At 32.6% G+C, this 14,028-nt stretch overlaps 1 protein-coding gene across 1 annotated transcript in view; it reads right to left on the bottom strand.

Annotated features, from left to right (window-relative positions):
* The window catches only part of TMTC3 (transmembrane O-mannosyltransferase targeting cadherins 3), a 62,025-nt gene that overhangs the window by 23,795 nt on the left and 24,202 nt on the right, over nt 1-14,028 (bottom strand). Inside the window, exons 5-8 of the mRNA XM_068561775.1 lie at nt 13,498-13,613; nt 12,864-13,036; nt 6,715-6,967; nt 1,442-1,590 (exon numbers count right to left, since the gene is read on the bottom strand). Of these exons, the coding sequence (XP_068417876.1) occupies nt 1,442-1,590; nt 6,715-6,967; nt 12,864-13,036; nt 13,498-13,613 (691 nt within the window). The remainder of the gene's footprint in view (nt 1-1,441; nt 1,591-6,714; nt 6,968-12,863; nt 13,037-13,497; nt 13,614-14,028) is intronic.

Raw genomic sequence — 14,028 nt, 5'->3', positions numbered from 1 at the left:
AAATGGTACAGATGAACCGGTTTGCAGGGCAGAAACTGAGACACAGATTTAGAGAACAAACGTATGGACACCAAGGGGGGGTAAATGACAGGGAGTGGGGATGGGGGTGTGATGAATTGGGAGATTAGGATTGACATATATACACTAATATGTATAAAGTGGATAACTAATAAGAACCTGCTGTATAAAAAAATAAAATTCAAAAATTCAAAAAAAATAAATAAAAAAATTAAAAAGATGGTTATAATTCAATAATCCCTATGATCTTATTTAGTATTAATAGTACTAATGTTCTCTGAGTCTGTGCTTTTTGTCTCAGTAACAGAGTTCAATTTCTTTCATTTCGATAGATCCACTTAACCAGGATAACAGTGCGTGGATCAGAAGGAACATGGACATTGGAAGCAATCAGGTGTAAATCTGAATCAAGACTCTGCTGTTGACTAGCTGTGTGGTCTTGTGTAATTCAGGTAACTTGTATGAGCTTCAATTTTCAAATGTGCAAAATGGAGTTAAGGAGTGTCAAGATTAAATGAGAAAAATCTAAAGAGTGTATCCTGGAGCTGGTACATGACAGGCACTCCAAAATTGGTAGTGAGTATAACTGGATATATGGATAGAAGCTAAGAGAAAAGGTTTGGTAGATGGCATTGAAAATTGTAATCATGGATGAGATCATCCAGGGAGAACATGTAATGTGAGGAAAATGGCTATTAGTAAAACTCTGAGAAATAAAAAATATTTAAAGAGCAGGTGCAGCAGGGAGAATCTGAAAACTGAGCAGAAATGAACAAATGTGGAAGAGAATCGGGACAGAGACTTTTTATAGATGCCAGGGAAATAAACTTTAAATAAAAGCATTGACTGGATTTAGCTATGAGAGGCAATTTGTTACATGTTAGTAAAGTGACGTAGAGAGAAGTCAGAATTCTGTGGGTTGAAGGGTGACTGGAAAGTAAGAAAAAGGAGATAGTGACTATTCTGTTCCTTAACTATTGGTTTAAGGCAATTAGGACATGGTGGTTACGATGAAGCAAGAAATTATAGATTGCCTTCTATATGCATTTTACATATATTAACCCGATATAACTCACTTAAGGTAGAAGACTGTTATCTTAGTTCACTGCATATGGAAGTAGCAATGATCACCTGAAACTTTAGCCTCAATAATATTCTATTTTGCATTTGGGTCTGACTGAAAGTTTGTTATGTCTCAGGCTGTAAAATAAAATTATATAAATATGAGGAAGACCATAGGATGAGGTAGGGGTTACGCAGCTTTTCTAACCTGCATTACAGACAGTGAGGAGACTGTCAATGTGAAAAACAAGAAGGTATAAAATATGACTTATAAAAACTAAATAAACATTTTAAATACTTAAATGTATCATACTGAATTCTACAGTTAATAAGCATTAAATGCACTAACATTTTAATTCACCTTTTGTTTGATATTTTCTGCCATCCATGGGCTACCAAAATACAGAATCCCATGCTAGGAACATATAATACTCTCTCAGCAACAACAAATCCAACTGGGAAAAAAAGGTTTGATGCAGGAATAAACGGTAATGCCATTAAACAAAGTGCCTACAAAGAAAAAAAAGACATTTTATTAAATTAAAAAATATATGCACATAAACAGTCAAATCCAAATATTTTATCATTTAATTTGGATAATGTACTGGTGGACCGTTTTTAATAATACTATAAAGGATACTGATTTAAACATAAAGGACGCTTAAGGATGGTAACAACAAACATGAGGAGGTATGTCAGCAAGGTGGAATGAAGTCTTCTTGAATGCTAGAACTTATACCTAAGGCTCACTCAATTATCAATAAATAAAAAATATTTTTTGAAAATATATCTAAAATAAAAAACAGTAATTTTTATATATCTAACTTATGTGCTTGTGGTAAAAATAAATTGACAGGAAAATATATTAGGTTTTAATAAAATAAAACTATAAATTGTAGGTTGATAAAATAGCCAAACATATCAGTTTTTATTATTTTACTACTATCTGTAATACTGGAAATTGGTAAGGTACGTTTCAGACAAGACAGAAGACTACTTCTATACATTACTTCAGCGTTACTTTGCATAGTATTCTGATGGGTCACATACATTTAACGGAGACTTAGTATATGTATAAAAATAAACCTGGCCCCTTTAAATCAACAGTCTTTTATTCTATAAGAATTTCTAAAATTCTAACACTGCACACTGTGTTAGAAATAAACATCACAAAATGCTTAGACTTTTTGCCATTTTGAAAATGGGATGGCATATGGTTTCCAGATTACAAAGCCATTACAAAAGATAAGACACAAATAACTAGCACACAAATAACTTATGGAAAGAAATAAGTTGGTTGTCATTAGGACATCTGTTTCTATGGACATCTGCTTCCATATTTCATTACCCTGATTTGTTTTATAGTACCTAATGGAATAAATAAGTTGTTCTTTCAGCTTCAGAAGTTTGAGAGTCCTCTAAGAGTTTGAGAGGAAGGAATGCCTTTTCTTTTTCATCCTTTATTAGTAAAAATCGATGTAGAAATGTAAATACAGTGAAAAGAATACTTTCTCCATGAATCACAAATTAATAACTTGTAATAATACAAAAGACTGAATCTGAAGAAAAGCACTACCATCGAATTGCTCAGTATCATATCGATTTATATGTCTGAAATTTTAGTGTTTTCTTTTTAATCAAAAAGGTAAAACATTAAGAGTGCATAATTCACTTTCCACTTCCCAGAAGTGCTTGATTAAAAACAACCAGCTAGCTGTGAAACAGAGATTTGTTTCTAAATACATGATCCTTTAAAAAAAATATATTCCCTATTAATTCATGGATGCCCTAAGGCAATTTCACTGGAAAAAATTAAAAGTGTTAAATTCAGCCAAAGATGCATCACAGACTGATGCATAAGCTACACAAAAAAGAAAAACCATCTCTCAAAAAAATCTACTGGTTCTTGAATAAGAAATGTCTCAATGATTAACTTACTCAGAAGTTATAATATGCTATTAATGTATGCCAACCAAGTTTACTGTAACGAACATAATATCCTTCTTCCAGTGATGTAAACTCTCCTTAAAAGGAAGGATGGGGGCTTCCCTAGTGGCGCAGTGGTTTTGAATCCACCTGCCAATGCAGGGGACATGGGTTCGAGCCCCGGTCGGGGAAGATCCCTGATGCCGCGGAGCAACTAAGCCCGTGCACCACAACTACTGAGCCTGTGCTCTAGAGCCCACAAGCCACAACTACTGAAGCCCGCGTGCCTAGAGCCCATGCTCTGCAACGAGATGCCACGACAATGAGAAGCCTGTGCACCACAACAAAGAGTAGCCCCTGCTTGCCGCCAACGAGAGAAAGCCTGCGCACAGCAAAGACCCAACACAGCCAAAAATAAAAACAAATAAGTAAATAAATTTAAAAAAAAAAAAAAAGGAAGGATGGTAGTGGAATAAGCCAAGAGTTTGGAAGCAAATCTGTTTCACTTCTTGTTATATAACATAAGGTGAACTATTCAAATTAACTTGTGACTTCATTTCATTATAAATAAATCGGGGATTAATAACTATTTACTACTATTGTTGAGATACATATGACATCTTATTTAATAAGTGCTTACATGGTATCTGGTATTTGAGATACTCCTTTGATCTATGTATCTTGTTCAGAGATCTTCAGAAAATTATCACCATTAAAAAATAGCATGTTTAGTTTTATACATATATATTCTCAGATTATTTTCCATTATAGGTTATTATAAGATATTGAATATAGTTTCCTGTTGTCTATCTATTTTGTGTACAGTAGTTTGTATCTGTTAATCCTATACTCCGAATTTATCCCACCCTTCCCTCCCCTTTCCCTTTGGAAGCCATAAGTTTGTTTTCTATGAAATTAACACAATACTGTAAATCAACTATATTTCAAATAAAAAAAAGTTTTAAAAAAGTATGCTTAGGACTATACTTAAAGCAGTTATACCTAAGGTCACAAGTGTTCCTTTTTTATATATATAAAACATAATTAATGTAATTAATTAATATAAATGTTTATTTCATTGACAATATCCTATTTTTCATTCAGCTTGAACTACACAAATCATTATTTTATTTGCCAAAACTCTGTATTTACCCACCCCTCCTTTTTTGCCTTTCTTTTAGTAGAACCCTGGCTTTGGATGTATTCCAAAGCACATATACCACATATGTGCTTCGTCTTTATTTATGTGAGCAGCAAAGCACTACTAGAAAGTCCCAAAGCAAAATAGATTAATATCATCATAAACTCATGATCAACTTCAGATTGATCATTAAGACTGCTCAGGATTCCTAGGTTTCTTTGGTAGGCTCACTCCCACTGTCTTTGACTATTTTGAATCTTGACTACTTTTCTCAAAATTTTGACCCATGTCACTTTCAGCAGGTGACCACACTTCCAAATTTTCAGAGAAAACTAAAGCGATAAAACAAGAATTCCTTCAATTCTCCACTACTAAAGCTACCAACATCCACATTCATGTTCATTTCCATCCTTCCTATAACCATAAGCGGTGTCTCCATCTATCTCAGGCCAAACCTGAGCTCTATACCTCTAATCTCACTACCAATCATCTCTTCTTTCATTTACTTAATCACTTTCTTATGAACTTCCTACCTATGTTAAAAATGCTCTTGCCTCTCCAACCTTAAAAATCTTCTCTTCTGACAACACATCTTTAAGTTATCTTACCCAATTCATTATGCCCCTTAAGTATAAAACAAGTTCCCACAATCTTAGGAAAAGATTTTTGGAGCCATGATAACAAGTAATTGGTTGTAACCTCACTTAATCAACATTTCAACTCAATGAATGTTTTTGTAAGCCAACCCATTAGTGATATCAACATTTCAACTCAATGAATATGTTTTTGTAAGCCAACCCATTAGTGATGTCTCTTTGTGTCAGAAAAAGACAGCCAACTGAGTGCTCCAATGAAAGTGATTCTACATGCCAACCAAGCAATAGTCTTCCCCCACCATCAACCCACTCCAGCCTCTGAAGGTCCATCAATTCCAGATCTCTGTGCTTCCCCCAAGCCCTACAGAAGATCAGCAGTTTATTATACTTGAAGCCCTTGCCTGACTGGCTGTCTTTCCTAAGTTAGGAAATTCAAGCTTGTCTCATCCTTTGAAATATTCAAAGTTAAATCACCCCTACAGGTTACCTACACTAACAATCTTCACTTCCTCACTTCCTAATCAAATCACTCCACAGAAATAAATTTCATTTAAGTAACTAATACACCTAAAAGAGGTCAAATCCAACTGATCTCACTTCTCTACTTGACAGCAGCTGTTAGTGTTGACCATTCTCTTTCTTGAAACACTTTCCTACCTTTCTGTACATTTGGAGTACCTCCCATTTAGGTTCATTTTCCTTTATATGGTATGTAATGTGGAAGTTTTTCAAGACCTAGATATAGGCTTCTTCTCTTTCATTCTATAAAGCCCCTTCAACTATTTATTGAGGGAAAATTAAGACCAAATACTCTAAGGCATGCATTATGCGTATGAATTAACTTCTGTACACCTAGAATGGTGCCAGCTAGTTACCATCTCTAAGAAAAATGACAAAATCCCAGTTGACAAAGGCTGCTCTATAACCTCTCCATAGGCCTTCTTCTCCACATCCTGGTTTCAATTACTATCTCTACGGCAATTATCAAGTTTCTCTATGGTAATCAATCAAATTTTTACATGTAGCTCACTCTTCGCCACTGAACTCCAGGCACAAAGTGCTATTCGAAATCTCCATCGTACTGTTTCATAGGTACCTCAAACTCAACAGGTCCAAAAATAACAGTAAATATGATCTTTTTTCAAATCCTATATTCTTTCAAATTTCTCTAGACTGCAAGTTCTCTAGAAATGGGGACCCTGTATTTCCTTTTATTATCATATACTCAGTGCCTAAAATGCTACCTGGTACATAGGCTGAAAATCAAATATTTTTATTGAATGAATAAATGAATCTAGTGGCTGCAGCCAGAAATAATATATTTACAAAGTATTAAAACCACTTTTTGGCATATAGTAAATGCTCAAGAAAAGTTAAAGATTATTATTTTCTTCCATAATTTAAAGTAAGAGGCAACAGAATTATTAGGAGTAAGATGTGAGGGCAGAGTTAAGAAAATTACAAAGAAACAGATCTCAGAAAACAAGAAAAGACTTTAATCAGAGTTCTCTGAACACAGTAAGAAATACCTCAGGGAGTAATGAAAGTCTTGCTAATGAAAAATAAAGAGCTATGTATTTCTAGTTGCTTATCTTACATGACACTCTTCTCTGTGCCAAGAAAACAAAGAAGTATATAATATGACTCATTTCTTTAAAGAGTGTAAAATCTAGTTGGGTAAAGGTAAGAAATATATTTAAAAAAAATGATGCTAAAAAGAATGCTTCATGATTTCAGAGTTCCCACCAAATTATGGAAATTCATAATCACTCTTTGTTTCATATGCTGAATGTGCAGCATTAGTCAAATTCTGATATATAATTCTAGGATAACCTAAAGTAAGTTCATAAATTAGGATGACATGAACAAAGAAAGACAGTAGTTCTTTAAAGATGCTTTTGATGAATTAAAGGCACTCTTAATTAATAAACTGAATATAATATCACCTGAAAATTTAAGAAACTTTCTTACCATTAAAACAGTCTTGGAGGAATTACCAGGGTACCTGACACCGAATACTCCCAAAGCCCCCAAAAAGCAAAAAAAAATAAATGTGGCAAGATTTCGAATATCTAGAAATGACTCTATAAGTGGTATTGTTCCCATGGTCCAATCGCAGCAGAGCTCTGAAGGATTTAACAAAAGCCAAGCATTCACAGGAAGGAGGTAGTTAAAAGTTAGCTGCCTTGTAGGAGTTGGGCTTACAGCAGCCGGGTTATCAAACCTGTATAAAGAATGAAAAAAAAAAGTTATTTAAACTAAAGCATTTTTTAAACACGAAGTTAATATATAACAGATATAAATAAAGTACTGAACAATAATAATAAAAGCAATAGTCTACATGTAATCTTGTTAAACCGAAGACAAATATTTTTTATGGATATTTCAGATTCTTGCCAGAGTTCAAACTGTCTAACCTTTACGAAATGCCTAGTTGAGAGGAGTGATATTTATGAAGAACTGTTTGAAGGGCAAGTAGGTTATCTATATTTAGTTTATTATTATGATTCAGACATGCATTCTATAATATTATGACATTCTGCAGAAGTGCTTTCATTAAATTATGACCTTCTGATTAAAAGTCATAAGAAAAGTTTTATAAGATTCATTGTTGCATGTGTTTATGAATGCTTCTGAGAACACTAACCAATGTTTTCCTACATGAGAGTTTCTTTCACCACTAAATGCTAATAAAACTTATGCTTCCTAGAAAGAATTACTATGTTTTTCTTTTGTCACGAACAGAGAAAACTATATTACCTATGGGCTTTTCCTCTTTGCTTAGACTTCTAGAAAGCTAAAAACCAAATTCCCAGTACAGAGGAGTAACTGTACAGCCCTATGTAACATTTTATTTGTGTTCTACTTAATATAAGCTTATATCTTAGTTTATATAGGCCATGATACATTAAATGTACATTTCATTCAGTCTATTGTTTGCAAATTATGTCAAATCATTTTTTTTTTAAGTATATTTAAATGAATCATTTCAGATTTTTATTTCTTAGGCTATGTTCTAAATTGTATTGGCTATATTAACATATAGTCCTCTACAAACCCAATTTCTCATTTTAAAATGAATAAGCCAATGAAAAATCAACCTCTACTACTTATTTGACTTGGTCTTCTTAAAAATATCAAATGCTTGAGAAAAAGTACATAGTTTTTGAATGAATAATATTTTATAAACTTTCATATTTGAATATATACATATATGAAAAATACTAAGTCTTGAAAGTCAGGACTTGAATTCTCAAAATAACCAACAGAACTGAATACAAAGCTTTTCCCCTGTAATCCACTTTCAGAGTTCATTTTAAAAAATCAACAGTTTATCTAGGATAGGTGATTTAATAATTGAACTGCAGTCAAAGAGTACATGCCAAAGCAAGTCAAATCATATTACAATCAACCTCACAGGGTAATAGAATAAAATTTATATAACACACACAAATACATACACACACACACATTTTTAAATGCTTATATTTGGAAAATATATATTTATATATAACATACCCCATACAGTCATCCACACACACATATACAAAACAAATACGTTCACACCTATAAACCACATTTACATATTGTAGAACTAGAGATGGAAAACAGTTGATTCAAATTCTCTAAAAGGAATGATAAACAGAACAAAAACACTGAAACTAAGGAGTGAAGAAGGAAATATAAAATATCTATCTACAATTCAATTTATTTCCCATACTATCATGCTTAAATGAGCTGTTTAGTTTAGCATGGCTAGACTCAGAAGTAGAAATGCTGGAAGTTAAAAAGTAATTATTTTTTAAAGAAAAAAAATGCTGTTAAGAAGGATAATTATTACACAATGGAATACTACTCAGCCATAAAAAAACAATGAAATAATGCCATTTGCAGCAACATGGATAGACCTCGAGATTATCATACTTAGTGAAGTAAGTCAGGCAGAGAAAGACAAATATCACATGGTATCACTTACATGTGGAATCTAAAATAATGATACAAATGAACTTATTTATAAAACAGAAACAGACTCACAGGCATGGAAAACAAATTTATGGTTACCAAAGGGGAAAAGGTGGGAAAGGGATAAATTAGGAGCCTGGGTTTAACAGATACACACTACTATATATATTGATAAAACAGATAAACAAGGTCCTACTGTATAGCATAGGGAACTATATTCAATATCTTGTAATAACCTAAAATGGAAAAAAATCTGAAAAAGAATATATATATATATATATATTTATGTAAAACTGAATTACTTTGCTGTACACCAGAAACTAACACATTGTAAATCAACTATACCTCAATTAAAAAAAAAAAGGAAAAGAGAGAGAGAAAAAAAAGGATAATTATGTGAAAATCACAAAGAATGTGTTGGGCATAAAAGAAATTATCTGAATAAAATTTATTCCAACCAGGGTCAGAAATGAACTATCATGGATAGCAACATGAACAATATTTTGGGGTTTTGTTTAAAAAAAAAGTTCTTGCATAGTTCTTGCATGTAATGTCAGTCACTTAAAACTGAATAGGGAACTAGTCTAAATTTCCTCTTAAACTTTAGATAAGTAAGGTGAAATGGAATAATGCTAATGTTAGAGCAGGGAAAAAACGACAAGAAGACTGTTAAAATTCAGTAAAACTTTTGCTTCTAGCCTTAAACAACTAAAAAATAGACAATATACATAAAACTTCTTTTAATATGCTGAGTATCAGGCAAAGAAGGACAATGCCTGATAGGAAAAAAAACAAATGAGGGGAGCCCTACCTGGAGAGATTAGTACCTCGATAGAGTTTTTAGTCTGTGCAGCAAGAGAGAACCTGAGTGGAATCCACTTGGATCCCTGAGTTGAGAAGATAGAGCTGGGAGCCCTAGAAGCCCAGGGGGTTAGAATTAGTGGGCAGAATACCAGAGAGAAGAAAGCTGCTGAGAGAGAACTCAGATCTGTAGAGGATCCAGTTTCCAGTACTAATGAGAACTGATCAGCACACATATGTGGGGAAATACCTAGGGACAGTGTAGTGGGTTGATTCATGTCTCCCCAAAGTTCATGTCTATCAAAAACCTCAGAATGTGACTTTATTTGGAAGTAGGGTCTTTGCCAGTGTAATTACAGTTAAGGTGAGGTCATACTGGATGAGGGTGGGCCCACTATTCAATGACTGAGGCCCTTATACAAAGAAGAGAAAATACAGAGAAACAAACATGGAAGAAGGCCAGGTAAAGATGGAGCAGATTACAGTGATGCAGCGACATGCCAAGGAATGTCAACACCAGAAGCTAGGAAAGAGGCACAGAACAGATTCTTTCCCAGGGCCTTCAGAAGGAACCAACTGTGCCTGACACCTTGATTTTGGCCTCTGGCCTCCAGCACTGTGAGAGAATAAATTCCTGCTGCTTTAAGCCACTCTGTTTCTGGTAATTTGTTAAAGCATGTCTAAGAAAACTAATAGTTAGGAAAATACCTTCTGAAAGGATTAGATAAACCTTCACAAATATCAAATACAACTGGGAATAGTTCCTCAGCAGCCAGAGTGGAAATCCTCATAATTCAAAGTCTATCGGTAGAGTGGTCAGAAGGGTCTTGTGTCAGCAAGGAAGCAAAATTAGCTCTATCCTAAATGCTGCTGTGGTCTCCCAAAACAAAGCTTAAAAGAAAGACGTGAAGATGAAACATTTTTCAAATAACTTACATGCATCCCAGAACAATGGTCTACAATATAGGAATACATTAAGGTAAAGTTCACATATTGCACCTATTAAAAAAACTACCAGGCATGTGAAGAAGTGGAAAAATACAATCCATGAGGAGAAAATATATTGAATCTAAATTGACCAACAAATGATACAAATGATAAAATTAGTAGATAAAGACATTAAAGTACTAGAACATGTAGAAACATGGAATCTCAAACAGAGATGAAAACAATGTCTAAGATGAAAAATAACTAGAAAAAATTAAGGGCAGATTAGACTATGCAGAAAAAAGATTAGTAAACTTGAAGATACAACAAAAGAAACTATCCAAAATGAAAATGGGGAAAACAGCTTTGGAGGGAAGGGGAATAAACAGAGCATCAGTATGACTTCAAGAAGCCTAAAATACATGTAACTGGAGTCCTAGAAGAAGAGTGGAGAGCAAAGTAAAAAATATTTCAAGAAGTAATTTCCAAAATTTATATAAAGTAAGACCTACAGATTCTAAAAAGCTCAATTAACCTGAGCACAAGAAACAAGAAGATAAAAGAAACATTAACTGAAAGTTTGTACCTTTTGTCCATCTTCACCCAAACTTCCAGTTGTAAGACAAATAAGTCCTGGGGATGTAATGTACAGCATGACGACTGTAGTTAACAAGACTGTATTGTATATTTGAAAGCTGCTAAGAAAGTAGATCTCAGAAGTTCTCATCAAAAGGAAAAAAAAAATTTGTAATTATGTGTGGTGATGGATGTAAACCAAACTTATTATGGTAATCATTTGTCTGTGTGTGTGTGTGTGTGTGTATAAAACCATTATATTGTACACCTAAAATTAATACAATGCTATATGTCAATTATGTCTCAATTAAAAAAATATAAGAGAAACAATGATAAAGAGAAACTATTAAAAGCAGGCATAGAAAAAAAAAGATACTACATGCAGAAGCATAAAGATAAGGATAAGAAGATTTCCCATTTAAAATAACACAAGCCAAAGAATACAGAGCAACATTTTTATATTACTGAATGAAAAACAGTCAATGTAGAATTCTACACTCAGGGGAAATATTCTTCAAAAATGAAGGTAAAATAAAGATTTTTTAATATACAAAAGCTTAAAGAATTCATCACCAGCAGTCCTACATGTCAAGAAATGTCAAAGGAAGTCCTTCAGTCACAAGGAAAAATGGTGCCAGATGAAAATCTTGATCTAACAAAGAAATGAAGAACACTAGAAATGGTAACTCTATGGGGTAACATAAAAGAATTTTTAAATTTAAATCTCTTCCAAAGATAATTGTTGAAAGCAAAAGTTAACAATGTATTGTCAGATTTACAATGTATACTCAATAAAAATGTATGCAAATAGCACAAAGGCTAAGTTCTTATTTATAATAAGTTTATATATTTATATAAAAACTTATTTATTGTATATATGATATTTGTACTATATATGCTGACATTTATACTATATACACTTGCAATTATAATATGCCTTTAAGATAAACTGTGATAAGCAAAGGACATAAACAAAAAACCCTAAAGCAATCACTTAAAATACACAGCAAAGATATACAGCTAATAAGCCAACAAGGAGCTAAGAACGGAGTATTACAATATACTCAATTCAAAAGAAGAGAGAGAGAAAAAAAGGGAACAAAGAACAGACAAGACAGAGAGAAAACGATTAGCAAGATGGTAGATTTACAACAAACTATCAACAGTTGAACCCCCCATTTAAAAGACAGATTATCTGACCAAACAAAAAAGGAAGACCCAACTATATGCAGCCTACAAGAAATCTACTTTAAATAATAAAGATATAGATAGATTTAAAAAGTAAAAGATAAACCATGTAACACTAACAAAAGATAGCTGGAGTGGTTACATTAATATAAGGCAAAATGAATGTCTTAGTAAAGACTACTACTGCAGATGAAGCTCATTTAATAATGATAAAGGGATCAATTCATCAAGAGGACATCACCATCCTAAACACTGATATACTTTATAATAGAGCTTTAAAGTACATGAAGCAAAAACTGATAGAACTGCAAGGCAAAATAGACCAATCTACAGCTATAGTCAGCGATTTCAACATCCTTCTCTCAATAATTAATAAAACAAGTAGACAAAACTCACTAAGGATACAGAAGACTTAACACTTAACCAATTTTGGGGGGGTCATTATCTTGACTGTGATGTTTTCATGAGTGTACACGTATGTCAAAACCTATTAATTTGTACATTTTATATATATACAGGTTTTAAAAAAGTATTAATTATACCTCAATAAAGCTGTTAAAAAACCTCAATGTAAATCAAAGACTTTCTGGAACATTTACAATCACTTAAAATGCAAAGTTTAAAAAAAAAAGATGGAAGAAAACAAAAGAACCAGAATATCATACCTGGTGAATACTGGAAGTTGGGATTGAATAACCTGGACTCTAATCACAACAAGTAATAGTGTACTGAACATCAAAGCAATGAGTTTTATTAGTGTCTGCAGCATAGAAAATGGAATACTACCCTTTCCGCGAAGAAACTGTCCAGCAGTAGTACATAATAATGGCAAAGTATACTAGAAAAGGAAAAAAATGTTTAAGTAACAAATAGCAATTTACTGTAATTTTTCAACACTTATCATACTTTCTAAATGCAAGATTAAATAAAAATTGACCATAATTATAAAATCAACATGGAGCAAATGGTGGAGCTGATAATGAATAAAACTGAGCCCAATAATCTTATCCAATAATTAATTATACTGTACAGTATTACTGTGTGCTTTCCCAAGTTGCTTAATGGTTTCATTATTGAAACTTAAAAAGCTGTTCTTAAAAAACTGAAGGTATAATATAAAATGTTAAGTAATTTTCAGTGGGTATGAAGGCAAAACATGCTTGTTTCTTGCAAATTTTTAGTAATCATAATTGGTAAACAGACCAATTTATATAATAATACATTTAGAAAATAAGTTTATTATAATCTGATTCAAATAGGATAAAAGACAGCAACAAGGAAATTTAGATTTCTCCTTACCCCCTGGGCAATAAATACTTCATACACACAGCAAATTCCCACAACTGTTATTCCCTGCTCTTTACACAGTGTTGCAACAGCCACTAAAAACACTGTCAATGCGATAGGAGTCCACACTGCAATTTAAGAACAGAAAAATATAAAACCACACAAAACAATTTTATAATATCATAAAAGGATATTTTAAGTTAGACAACTATTAGACATTACTGAAAAAGTTTACTTGTGATTCTATATTCACCTTTGTTATTTTCCACTGACATACCTCATATTTTAAAACATATTTAAATGCTGTAATTTTTGCTTTATTTATTAAAAAAATCAAGATATATAATTTGAACTAAAAAATTTTTGTGGACAGGAAAATTATCTAACCAAATGCTAACATTTAAAAACAAAGGTAGAGTGTCCAATCTGAAGAGAAACTTACAGGGTTGAGTGTGTAATTAATGAACTATCAATTTGAAATGAAGATAAATACCTGAAATTATCATAGAGGTACCTATATACTTTATTATATTTGTGAGTAAT

Source organism: Eschrichtius robustus, chromosome 13 (assembly GCF_028021215.1).
Source record: "Eschrichtius robustus isolate mEscRob2 chromosome 13, mEscRob2.pri, whole genome shotgun sequence".
NCBI classification, from domain to species: Eukaryota; Metazoa; Chordata; class Mammalia; order Artiodactyla; family Eschrichtiidae; genus Eschrichtius; species Eschrichtius robustus.
The sequence above is the reverse complement of the archived record's forward strand: the minus strand, read 5'-3'. Positions and strand labels throughout refer to the sequence as shown.